At 58.2% G+C, this 13136-nt stretch overlaps 1 protein-coding gene across 8 annotated transcripts in view; it reads right to left on the bottom strand.

The window, feature by feature from the left end:
• The window catches only part of LRP5 (LDL receptor related protein 5), a 109050-nt gene that overhangs the window by 56708 nt on the left and 39206 nt on the right, over positions 1–13136 (bottom strand). For all 8 annotated transcript variants that reach the window (XR_003429518.1, XR_003429516.1, XR_003429517.1 and 5 more), the window contains exons 4-5: positions 12879–13075; positions 11780–11911 (exon numbers count right to left, since the gene is read on the bottom strand). Coding sequence is in view for 5 of the 8 variants with exons in the window: in XM_027090822.1 (XP_026946623.1) it covers positions 11780–11911; positions 12879–13075 (329 nt within the window). In the remaining 3 variants the exon portion in view is untranslated. The remainder of the gene's footprint in view (positions 1–11779; positions 11912–12878; positions 13076–13136) is intronic.

Genomic DNA, 13136 nt, shown 5'->3' with positions numbered 1-13136 from the left:
GAGAAGGGCTGCTGTAACATCCCCACCAACCGGGTGGCTCGGATCAGCAGAGACTGATTCTCTCACAGTCCTGGAGGTAGAAGTCAAAACCCAAGGTGCTGGCAGGGCCGCGCTCTCGTGGAAGGCTCTGGGGAGCATCCTTCCTCGCTCCTCCCGGCTTCTGATGGTTGCCAGCGATCCCTGATGTTCCTTGGTTTGTGACTAGATCCCTCCAATCTCTGCCTCCATCTTTACGTGACCTCCTCCCCTGCGTGTCTGTGTCTAAATCTCCCTCTTATAAGATGACCAGTCACTGGGTTTAGGGCCCATCCCAATCCAGCATGACCTCATCTTAACTTGGTTACAACTGCAAAGACACTACTTCCAAGTTAGGTCCCATCCACAGGCTCCGGGGTGGGGATTTCACTGTGTGTATTTGGCGGGGGTGGGGGGGACACACGCACGATTCAGCTCCCAACAGGTGCAGAACAGAGGGTAAGGGGACAGTCTCCATAGAAGGATGGGTTCAAGGGCAGGAACTCCAGACAGAAGGGTTGGCATGGGCAGCAGCGTGGAGGCCGGAGGGCACAGGGGCCGCTCTGCAGCCCTGTGGGCAGGAGTGGGGCTGACCATCGACCGCCCCCTCCCCGTGGGGTCTGGTCTGAGTTCGGAGGCTGGGTGCCCCCCGAGGGTTTGAGTGGTCCCGCAGGCCACGACTCTTCCCTGAATACCTTCTGCCCGCAGGACGCCGGGGCAGCTCTGAGCCCACCGCTGTCTGCAAGGAAGCCTCGTGCAAATGGAAGCTCGTGCTTGTAGCAGGAGCCCCGCCACAAGACACACAGAGAGCCACCTGGAACAGAGGCCAGCAGGAAACCCAGGTGAACACCCGCAGTGCTATCTCTGGACCATTCCAGCCGGCCTTCCGGTCTCCAGCAGGGGTCTGTGTGCTTTCTGTCAAGGGCCAGGTGGCAGACGCTCCCGGCTCTGCAAGGCCACGGCCACTTCTCTCAACCCCTCGGCTCCACCGCGGCCGCTTGAAAGCTGCCACAGACGACGGGTCAGCAAAGGTGTGCAAAGAAAATGTCCTCCGTGGACACTGACATCTGAAGGTCCTCTCATTTTCCCAGGTCACAAAACACTCTTCTCGTGATGTTCTTTCAACCATGTAAAAATGTAAGAACGAAACTTAGCCCGCGGCTGCCCCAAAATGGGCAGCGAGCAATCTGGCCCGTGGGTGGCGGTGTGTCAACCCCTGCATGGGAAATACGTGTGACTTTTACAATATTAGAAATCAATTCTAATACTAAGGGAAACTGCGTCAGGAGGGAGAGCAGGTACAGAGGGGCTCTCAGTGCTCTCCACTCCACTGTCCTGTAAACCGAAAACTACTCTAAAAAGCAAAGTCTGTTAAGTATTTTAAAGAAAAGTAAAAGGCATATAAATCAACAAGAAAACTACCCAGACCCCAACAATAAACAGGCAAAGACCATAAACACAAATTAACAAAAGAAAAAAAACACAACCAATAAACACGAAGAATGGGTAACTTCTCCGTAATTTGCAAGTAGAAGCAGGAGGCCAGTGGCTACCAGCTCGGTTGCAAGACGGGTTAACGCTCTGTTGTGGGGGGTAGCACGTCTCCCCAACCTCCCAGGGGACTGTCCCGGGCACACGTTTCCTGGATGGCAATGTGGCTCAGGGACCCTCTGACCCGGCAACTTCCCCTCTGAGAAGCCAGCCCAAAGCAGCAGCTAGAAATGCACATGGATTCCTGGTCACAGAGGGTCACTGAGGCTTGGTGAAAACAGCGAAACCCACACACCCGAGGGAAAGAACCTGTAAACGATCTCAAGATCCCACAGAAGGAAAGCATTACATAAATGAAGGGGCTGGGGGTCCAGGTCAGCCGTTACACACACCCCAGACAGCACACTCTGGAGAAGGGCAGAGGCAGGAAAAGCTCGTGACATGACAAGCAGGAAAGTCAGCCGTGATGCTGCACCTACAATAGAAATCACGCAGAGAGCTGTGAATGTGCGCGTGGAGAAAGGCCAGGAAACACCTCAAGACGTTAACAGCGGCTATCTCTGGGTGGCTATCTTATTTTCTCCAGTATTTTTCTGGATGTCTTCCTTCCTACAGTGAACACAAATGTTACTTTGTAACAAGAAAAAACCAAGGCTTTAAAAGAGGGGTGCACGCATTCGTCCTTAGAGGATCGCACGGTCTAGGTGGGGAGGTGGGTCTGGACTCCGGGGACCCACCGGGTCTTTCTCACTAGGCCACCTGTGGGGAGGTGGGGAGAAGCGCCCTAGCCCTCCATTAAATTGCCACAGGCCGGGTTGGGGGGACGGGGTGCGATCTATTCGACCTCCAGGTTCTGAGCTGTTTGGGGGTGCAGAACAACAGGAGAAGGAAAGGATGGGGCAGAAGCGCCCACAGTCCCCCAGACAGCCCAGCAGGACACCGCTGGCGGTCGCCCAGTGTGGGAACCTACCTGAAACGGCCTCACGGTTAAGTCCCTCGAAGCCCCAACGTGGGGAAAGGGATTTTTCACTAAAGGGCAAAGTAACAGCGCATCCCAGGCAATAGACTGACCAAATTAACGCCGATGAAAGAGGCAGGGCCCTTGACCTCCCCGCCCTCCAACCCAGCGGGCAGGGTGGACATCACCTCCACCCCCCGCTGAACCAACTGCAGGTCCAAGGTCACGGCCCCCAGCAGGAAGGACCAGCCCCCCACACACAGAGTCTCACGCCCCAAGGTCCCCCCAAGGTCGCACCAACCCCAGAAGCTTCCTCCTGCCACAAGGGCAGAGCCAGGCCCAGCACAGGCCGCCCTCCACGCTGCAGTTTCTAAGGCCATAAACAGCTTCACAGCCGGCAGGCAGCTGGTTTCTTTTTGTATTTTAGCAATTGATTTTCTCCACTGCCCCCCGGGGGTAAGTGGTTGGACAAACACTGAGACCACAAGCTGGCACCCAGGCCCAGGAAACCACGCCGAGCGGCCGCAGGGTCACAAGGCGCAGAGGAAGTGGCCAGGCCGGGCACCGGCTGTGCTGGAAACCCGAGGCCCGAGCAGCTGTCCCCCCGCACGGCCCACCCCCCGCCTCCAGGCCAGCACTCGGGGAGGCTGCAGCCCCTGGGAACCACCAGCCAGACAGGCACCCCAGCCTGGAGCTGGGGCTGTGTGCACGGTGTCACCCCTGCCCTGCGTCCAGGGGTGGCCGGATAGCAGCCAGGTTAGCGCCAGCCCTGTGACCCCCAGAGGCCAGCCCCACTGCCTCACTGAGCGACCCTGAGCGAGTAAGCTGGCCTGTGTCCTCACAGGTAGGACTCGGGTGTGGATAAGGTCCCCAGCGAGGCTGGGAGGTCGCATGACAAAGCGGGTGAGCCCCGGAGCTCGAGGCCACCGCCCCAGAGCACGTCCCCTCCCAGCGGCACTGAACACACACCCAGGTACATATGGGGGTGGGGAGAGAGAGAGACACGTTTGAACGAAGTGTGGCCGGCTGGACAAATTAGAAATGGGCAGCCTGGTCCCCCGAAAGGCAGGAGTGCGGGCTGAGGGCTGTCAGACAGCTGGGGACTTGCATGAGGACGTCTGCGTCCCACCTCTTCAGGCAGGCGGCTCAGTTCTTTAAAAAGCCCACACAGGGGGCCTTGCTGGTCCACACGGAGGGCAGACCAGAGGTGTCCCACAGACGGCCTTGGTGCACCACATGTGGACGCCCCCGGGGCCCAGGCGGTGCAGGGCAGGGGCTGGGGCAGACCCTGAGTTCAGGTCCCATCTCTGTCCCTTCTTCCATGGCCTTGAGCGAGCTCTGCCTGTCCTTGGCTATGAAGCAGGCTAGCCACAGACCCTCCCTCACACAGCGCCACCCTCCCCCCCCAGCCCCCAGGAGCACCAATGAGCACAGAAACGTTATTACTGGGCTTGCCCACCCTGCCCAGCAGTGGAGGCCAAAATCACAGAGTGGTCTGAGCCATACGAAAATGCCACCTCTCTAGCTCAGAGGTGGTCAAGCATCAGTGGTTTACACGGTTGAACCCAACTCAAGCGCCCTGCACTTGACAGCTTATAAGGCACTTTCAGAGATACGATCTTGTCCGATAACTCCCAGGTCGACGAGGCACGAAAATCCTGCATTTCATCGGGGTCACAGCCACGTGCTGCGGGATCCGGGACAGACTCAGATGTCTCGACTCCCACCCAAGCCTGTCCCTGGGGGTGGCCGGGAAGGGACACGGGGAGGCCCCTAGTGGCACAGTCGCCGGAGTCGTTCCCCGTCCCAGGACGACCAAAGAACCTCAGCTCTTGCACAGCAAAAGCTCTTGAAGGCAGCTAGCCGACTTCCCAGCTCTCTCCCCGGGCCTGGCGGGGCCCACGGGAAGCCAGCATCCCTCCCTCCTCGTGGAGGTGGGAACAGAGCCTGACACACCTCTCGGGGGGCTGGCAGCGTCTGAACAGAGGCCTGAAGGAGCCCCAGGGGTCAGCCCAGCAGACCCGGGGCCTCTGGTCACCGCCCCCAGGGCACATGGAATTGGAGAGTCGTCCCAGGCCCAAGGGCACAGTCAGTGGTACCCACACAGGGAATCTGCAGCTGTCACCAAAGCCAGAGAGGGCACGAGGGGCACATGGCCAGGAAGGGCAGCCTGGGAGCTGGGGGGGGTCTACAAGGGCCTGGACCCTAAGAGCCCAGAACTTGTCTCCAAAGCTGAGGGGAGCCGTCTCAGCTCCGGGGTCAGTCTAGGGCCAGGTTGGAGCTGGGCTCAGCTGCAGAAGCAAGGGGCATGTCGGACAGGCTAGGAGGGACGGGGCTAGTAGGGGAGGGGGGTGACCGCAGTCTAACTCTGCGGCCAGTGGACACGGGCATCCGTACAGCTGACACACCCAGGAGGCGCCGTCTGCCTTGGGCCCCAGCCCCACGATGACACTTTTCTCTTTCTAAGAATATGACGTGCTCCCCTCTCCTCTTTTATTAGGTTTAAAAGTTAGTCTTCAGACTCAGACACAAAAGAACACATGCTGTGTGGCTCCATTTCTGTGACGCTCCGGAACAGGCAAAACTAATCCGCGGTGATAGAAGTCAGGACAGCGGCTGCCTCCGTGGGGCGGGGGAGCTGCCAAGGGCACCAGGGAATTTTCTGGGTGGTGGAAACGTTCTGTATCTGTCGAGGGGTGGTGGTTAGGCTGATGTATACAACTGTCAAAGCTCATCAAAACGTACACTTAGAATCTGTGCACTTTATTGTCCGCAAGTTATACCTCAATTTCTTACAAAAAAAAAAGTTAGTGCTTGGGCTTGTTACACAATTTCCTGGGACTGTGCAATCTGATTTTCTTGCTGTTAAAAATTCACGGTCCATGGCTGAGAGCGGCAGCTGCCTTCTGTTTGCAGAGCCGACGCCAATCACAGCCCGGGCGGCGGCGGCCTCAGCCACAAGGGCCTCTTTTCTTTTCCCTTCGACCTACTTCCCTGATAAGTGACAAGACAGCCAGACTGGGAACAAACGCACCCCTTATTCCTTGGCCCTGAGCCTCGGCTAATCCTCCCGGACAGACGGATGGATGTGAGGGGCCCAGTTGTCAGTCTGCCCGTCAGACCCGACAGTGGACGCCTCTGTTCCTCCCGCTGCCTCTGCCGGCCACATCCCCGCCGTCTTTTTGTTTCCTGTCCCCGAGAACATCTGTTAAAACTCCTCCTTGGCAAGGTGCGGCAGGCGGACTGCAAATCACCAGGCCCCCAACTCCCGCCCTGCCCCGACGGCAGCCTCATCTGGAAAGGCCGGGGCGGGGGGAGAGAATGACGCCCCAGCACAGCCTGGCCACCCCCAGGCGGTGAAGCCACACGCCCTGGACACGGGCCCACGGGTCACTCGCCCAGGTTGCTCAGGCCCGGAGGAGGGGGGCGCACGGCCCAGAAGCCTCCGGGCACGAGGAACACACAGGGACAAAAGTCAAAACAGCAGGGCAGGTCCCACAGAGGTCCAGCCCAAGGGCAGCAGGAGTCTCCCTCGGACGTGGTGGCAACTCCCAAAGAAGGCCCCGCTGCTGCCGTTTTTAGCCCATTCCACATAATTGGAAAAACATGGGGAAAACCAAAGCCAGCTGGGCACCTCCGTCTGTGCAGCTGCGAGGGAGGGTGCGGGGAGGCCCGTGCTTCAGGCTGGAGGGCGTGCGGGCGCACGGCCTGGCCCAGGATGGGCTCCTGGCCCGCTCGCGCCTGGGGGACAAGAGTCACTCGGCCCCCCAGGTCTCACCCAGCCCCCAGCAGAGCCAGAGCTGAGGAGGGGCCACTTGCTGTGACATCCTTCCCAGTCTCAGAACCTACAGGACCCTCCCTGGGGACCTGAGACACGGCACCCCAGAGCCAGTGGGTGTTACCCAACCCGCAGGGCCGTGGGACGTGAGACGCCCCTCAGGCCAAAGGCAGGGAGTCCCGAGTCTCCCATCCTGAGTGTTCCGCCCCCCCCACCCCCGCACCCGGAGCAGGGGGAGGTCCTCTGATCTCCCCAGGTCACAGGCGAGGAAACTGCAGCTCGGAGGGCTGACGGACTCCCCGCTCTGCCGGCGTCCAGCAGCGAGCGATTCCGCCCCCACTGCATCCTCTGCTTCTCGGGGGACCCCTACATGTCCCTGGGATGTTGCAGGCCCCCATTCTCTGGGGTCCGAGCATCACCCCATCTCAGTTCCTTCCTTGGGGAAGGCAATGACCCCTACACAGGGCTGGCTCTCATTTGCTCAAAATCAGGAAAAGATGGGATTCACACATGTCACAAAAACTTCTTCACCTTCAGCTCCACGAAGCATAAAAGGTCAGACGCCTGGGATGAGAGCCCCAAGAATCCACAAGTCACGCCCTGGCTTCAAATCCTGAGGTGTTTCCGGCTGTGCGGGTGGCCCGACCCGCTGCCCAGCGGCTGCCTGGGGCTCGTGTCCAGTGCAGAGGCAGCTCTCCACCTCCCATGCCCTATCCCTTGTCGTGGAGACTGATTTGCTGGGGCCGGGGAACCTGGATGTGACATAAGGGGCCGAGCAATTCCAACACAGCCAGGTCCCTGCCCCCCACAACCCAGAAACCCTCCAGCTCGACGCCGGCCTGCATCCCACAGAAAGGAGAGCCACGTGCCCGGCGCCCTCACCGGCTGTGTGAGGAGGGCTCCCCAAACCCCACGCCCCCTCCCAGCTCCTCTCGGCACCAGCTGGCCTCCACGTCCACTTCTGGTTCCAAATGTCCAGGGAAGAACTGCTCTCCTGCCATCTTGCCTGCCTGGCTCCTAGTTCAAGTTCAAATTCAAGCACAGTTCATATTTGTGGGGCATCCAGGCTTTCCTCTCAACAACCCCATGAATCGGGTACTACGATCATCCCTTTTTACATCTGAGGAGACAGAAGCACAGAGAGGCTGAGTCAATTTCCCAAGATCACACAGCCTGGACGTGAGTTAAGGTATCGTAAAAGGAAGACTGGACATAGAAAGCCATCACGTGATTGAAAATCACTCTTCAATTCTGGGTTTGCCTGAGACGGAATTTCCTTTTCACCCCAAAAATCTTTGGCAGGCTCTCAACCGCAGACCAAAGCCATGTTATATCTGTTGCCTCTGACACAGCCCCTTCTGGATGGAAGTCACACCTGCGCGGGCTTTGTCCATTTCTGTCTTTCCCGAAGGCCTTTCCTCTAGCCCAGGGCCAGTTCCTGAGCCCCCACTGTGTGGCCTGGGCTCTTCACCACCACCCCCCCAGCACACTGGACCTCACCAATTCCAAAGCCAAGAAGAGATCCCCAAGTGATCCCAGGGCCTCCTCGGCCAGCCCCGGAATTCCATCCTCCCACCGGACACACCGGGCCTCAGAAGACCCTGGCGGCCTTCCATGGGCACCGCTCTCTTCCGGCCGGCGAGGTGTCTGCACCAGGTCCTCAGAGCTCTGCTGGTGACATTCAGTAGGATTTAGTGTCTCATTTTCTTCCCATTACCCTCGTGTTACCAGCCACTGTCTCCAGGCAGCGTTCGCATCTGATACCCTGCACGTCGTCAGCACTCAAAACCCACATTCCACGTGTAATTTATGTCCACCAGGATGCAGAACTGCATCGCCGAAGGAGCCTGGCAGCTCAGAAGGCCGCCTGAGGAAAGGAAAGCGGCTACCGCGCTCAGGTGATAGGATTGGGCCTTTTAATCAAACATTGTCCTTTAACATGATATTTTGTGGCAAGGAATAGAAACCGGAGGGTGAGAGACCCGTGTCCTAAAGCCCCCAGTTTGCCACGGAGCCGTCACTTTTTGTGACATCTGAGGCCCGAGGCCCCATTAGGTCCTCGCTCACAGAACCGTCTCTGACTCGCTCTGTCGTCCAAACAGACAGAAAGGCCCTCGGGGACAGGACCCCTTTCTCACTCATGCCCGGCTGAAGAATATGGAGAGGTGTTTGAGAACCACCTCGAATTTCCAGAAAGCCATCTTGGGGGCAAACCCTTGAAATGCTCTGAGAAGCTTGTGGGTTTCTTCTCGACTTCAACGAAAACATTTAGAAAATTGTTTACCCTTTCCCACCCCAGCTGCCCCGGACCCCTTTAACTTCAAACAGGTCCAGGGCAGAAGGTACAGGAGCCGCCATTGACCCCCGGAACCAACCAGTGCATTACTGGGAAGCAAGTGGGGTGGGAACCAGTCTTATAAAAACCAGGACCCCAGCAGTCACATTCTCATGCAAAGCAAGGCTCCTGTCCCATGGCTTCTGTCCCTCTGTGAGCTCCTCCCTCCTTCTGACCTAACACCCTAGACAGGGCAGCTGGAGCAAAAGCAGGAGGACGCAGGCTCAGTGTAAAGACAATCCGCGCCTGCCTCTGTGCAGACCCCCACCCAAGCAGGAGCCCCTCGGAATGACAACAAAAACGTTTTTCTTCCGCGCACTTGGCATTCTCCAACTGGGTTATTTGTAAAAGTGTCCTTCACGGCTCGGGGGGCGCAAAAACAGTTCTGGTAAGACCAGGGAAGGTGGCCGCAGAGCTGAATCCCGGGGAATCTGCGGGCTGGCCGTCCTCCTGAAGGAGGCTGGGAACCAGCTTCCGACAGGAAGGACAGGCTTTGCTGCTAATCCCCCAGTTTCTACCCACCCCCACCCCCCCGCCCGCCGTAGGTGTCGGTATCAGCACCCACTGCAGAGCTTCCAGCCCCTCCTCCAGGAAGCCCTCCACCCCAGGCCTCCTCGCCCCGCAGTTAATGCCTGCAGAGGGAACAAAATGCTCTCAAAGGGCTCAACCCTGGGCAGTGGTCCCCAGAGCTCAGAGGCTCCAGCTACTGGGATGCTGGGAACCCGAAAGGAGCCTACAGCCTCGGCCTCTTCTGGTTGGAAAAGAAATGGGGCCTCCCCCAGGAGTGGCAGGACCCCTGGACAACAGAGGTAAACCTAGCCCCTTGGGCCTGATGAGCTGCCAGTGGTGTGAATGGGGGGCATGGCTGCCGTATACTGTGTACCCACTACTCACAGGGCACCTTGTAGGCACTTGCAACTCCTGTTAATGCACTGGGTCCTCCACAGCTTCCCTGGCAGGGGGTGGTCCGTGGCACCCACCCTCATCTCACAGATAAGGAAGGGAGGCACCAGGCACCATCCATGCCAGATGACCAGTAGCTCTCTGTACCCCAGGGTAGCCTGGGCAAGTCGCTTCTGGAACTCCAGGCTTCTCCAGCTGTGCAGCTTCACTGGACCATGACTCTGGGCTTCTATGAGGGTTCACACCTCATTTTTGCCCACACCCCACTCCTGGGCCCCTTAACAGAAGCGGCTGCACAAGGTCCCCCGTCGGGGCAGGCACTACTGCATGACCCACCTTTCTGGGGGGTTGTGTCCATCCCTATTCCTTCCCCAAATGTCCACATGCAGCCTGGCTCCAGACACCCGGAGTGGGCAGAGATGGCAGCCATGCCTGCATCCCCCTCCCTCTCCCAGAGAAGACATCACCAATCGATCCAACACAGGGTTCGGGCAGACAGCACCCATCTATGGCAGCAACAGACGCCAGATCCAGATCCTTCTAGCTCCAGGGCCAAGCCCCAAGCCAGCACTCTCACGGCAGCAGGACTCGGAAATTGCAAAAACACAAACAGAACAGAAATGTCCGACAAGGGAAACACGGTTCAAAGTTGTGCCCGCTTCAGGCACTAAAACGCAGGTTTTTGAAGCATACATACCTCTTGTCATTGCAAATGCTCCTGCAATAATGTCAAGTGAAATGTATAGACACACGTGGACAAAACAGCAGAGTTAGATACATGGAAATGTTTAGACTATCTCCAGATTTCCCTTAGTTTCTCCAAGACACAAAGCAGAACTGGCCCCCTAACATGCAAGAACCACTGCAAGATGAAAATGCAGAGCCCCTTGTGCAACAATTATTAAGCATTTCAAGTCAACAACAGAGCGCGAAACCAAGCACGGGGCCCTTCGGAACTCGAGGCCCCGTGTGACTGCACAGATCAGACACCTGTGAGGTCAGTCCTGACACCAACTGCTTCCTGCCTCAGAGCAGCCCACAGGCTCTTCCTTCTCACTGTTCCTTCTCCTTCCTAATCCTCTAAGCCTCAACTTAAATGGTGCCTCCTGGGAAGGACCTTCTCTGGCCGTCCATCTCAGGTAGGCAGGCCCCCCTGCTGGGCTGTGCTGGGCCCTGGATGTCCCCAGGGACAGGCTGTATCCTGGATGCGTCTCATTTCTGGGAGAGCATATCCTGAGCCCCACACCTGGCAGTAAAGGCCCCCAGGCAGTGCGATGGAGAAGGGCGACATTTCTTTAAAAACAGCACGAGTCTTTGAAGCAGCAAGTGCCCGAAAACCAAAGGGGAGAATCAAGAGGTGGAAAAATACCTACAGCAAAGAAAATCACCTGCGTGGGGGGCAGGAGATCAACTGAACTTGGTGCAACCAAAGAAAGCTCCCGTTCAGGATGTGTTCACAACCTAGGTTTCCACGGCATGCCGGGGTATGGGGGTAGGGGGTAGGGTTATTACAGCACAGAGTCCATGCGAATGGGATGCAAGGATAAAAATGAATTACAGGGACTTCCCTGGTGGTCCAGTGGTTAAGAATCCACCTCCCAATGCAGGGGACGCAGGTTCGATCGCTGGTCGGGGAACTAAGATCCCACATGCCGCAGGGCAACTAAGCCCACGCGTTGCAACTACAGAGCCTGTGTGCCCTGGAGCCCGCAGGCCTCAACTAAAGTGAAGCCCGTGCGCCACAACGAAAGATCCCACATGCCACGACAAAGATCCCACGTGCCGCAACTAAGACCCAACAAAGCCAAAAATAAATATTTTTTTAAAAAATGAATTATAAATTCCATATCAACGCTCATGAAAAAGCAGAAAAGCAAAGACAGGAGCTCCCAGGAGGGCCCGAGGTACTACAGCGGTGGGAGCACTTGGAAGGGGCGGGAGGAGAGGAGGATGTGTCTGCTGGGAACCTCCTTTCGCACACTCTCTAACACCATTGCTCTTGTTACAATAAACACAGTTTTGATTTAATAGCCAGCTTTTAGGGTGCGATTGCGCGTGCCGGCAGTGCGCTTGTTACTTGGGGTCTCTGCCCATCTGGCACGACCTCGTCTTACAGATGGGAACCTGAGTTCCAAGGTCGTTCGCCCATCAGGCAGCAGAGCCCAGATCTGACCTGAATCCCGGCCGCTCGGCTGTCGGCGCTCAGAGCCCGGGCCGCGTGAACCCCTCCCCAAGGAAAGCAGATCGTGGGGCACCCAGGCTGGTGGCTGCCCCTCCCACCAGCCGCTCCCTGGCTCACCTGCCTTGCACGTCTGGCCGTTGTCCTGAAGCTGCACACCGGTGGGGCAGGCGCACGCGTAGAAGGGCTCCCTCGGGGACAGCAGGCACAGGTGGGAGCAGCCGCCGTTGTTCTCCTCACATTGCGTGTGGTCTGGGGAGACAGGGCAGGCGGGAGGAGGTTCCGGAAGGGCCCTAGACACCCACGCCCACCACTCCCAGTGTGCGCATCCTACCCGCCCTGCCCCCTCTTCCCGATCTCCTACCACAAGAAACCCCATCTTCTTCAGGGTCCCTCAAAGGACACCTCCTCTGCGGAGACTGTCCCCAGCCCTCCCTGGCAGGATCCCAGGACCTGCCTGCGTGGTAAGGCGAGGCCCTGGGTCGGGGGGGTCCTGGAGCAGAGGCCTGTCTTATCTCTGTGACATGCCTGGACCCCATGGGCTCTGCACAGAAGCTTGCTGGCCACACCTGGCCACTGGGCCGAGCCTCTGGTAGCTGATGACAATGCTTTTCATTCTCCCAAGCCCTTGCACAACCAGCGTGCAAATGAACTGACAAATACTCCTGGCATCTCACTCTGCCCAGGACAGGGTGGAGGGTGGTACCCATGAAATGTAAAGCATTAAACCCACCTGCGTGTAAGGACCACGATGTTCTCCCCAGAAAACAACTCCAGAGAGCCCCACCCCTGGGAGCCCACTCTTAAGTACAAAGTTGGAAACTTCAACAGCACCGTGGCCAGAATCCGCCCCGCTCCGTGGTCCCCATGGGAACCAGTGGGGTCCCCGTAAGAACAGGTGGTGGTCCTCGTGGGAGGGGGCGAGCCCGAGGCCCTGGCCCTGCTTGCGGGCTGCGGGTCACAGGAGCTTTCCACCATCAGGGACCCCCTGCCACGACCCCATGGGGACCCCAGGTTGAGAACTCTGACTTGGAGCAGATTTTTCATGAATAAACACGTAACTTCCACTGGGCCTTGAAAACAGGGCAACCTTCCTTGGGAATCCCTCTGCCACCCCCGAGGACCACTGGGGCATGACCCTGCCTGAAGCAACCCCGACACCAGCTCTGCAGAGGGGCCTCTCCCAGCCTGCCCCACCCCCAGCCTGGCCCCGACTTACAGTAAGGCTGCCGCTCTGGGCTGAGCACTTGGATATCCATGGGCGAGTAGAGAGCACTAAGGATCTCCTTCCTCTTGTCTCCAGTCCTCTTGTTACAGGCGTGGATGGAGCGGGTCTGCCAGTCTGTCCAGTACAGAGTGTCTCCAGAGAGCGTCAGGGCAAAAGGGTGCGTCAGACTGCCCTCCACGACCTTCTGCCTGTGGGGGGGCGGGGAGGCGGGTGGAGGAGCCGTCAGGGGGTCCCCGTTGTGCTCCCCAT

Source organism: Aethalodelphis obliquidens, unplaced genomic scaffold (genome assembly GCF_003676395.1).
Source record: "Aethalodelphis obliquidens isolate GAN/ISIS:26980383/991018 unplaced genomic scaffold, ASM367639v1 scaffold69, whole genome shotgun sequence".
NCBI lineage: Eukaryota > Metazoa > Chordata > Mammalia > Artiodactyla > Delphinidae > Aethalodelphis > Aethalodelphis obliquidens.
This window is presented reverse-complemented; position numbering and strand designations above follow the sequence as displayed.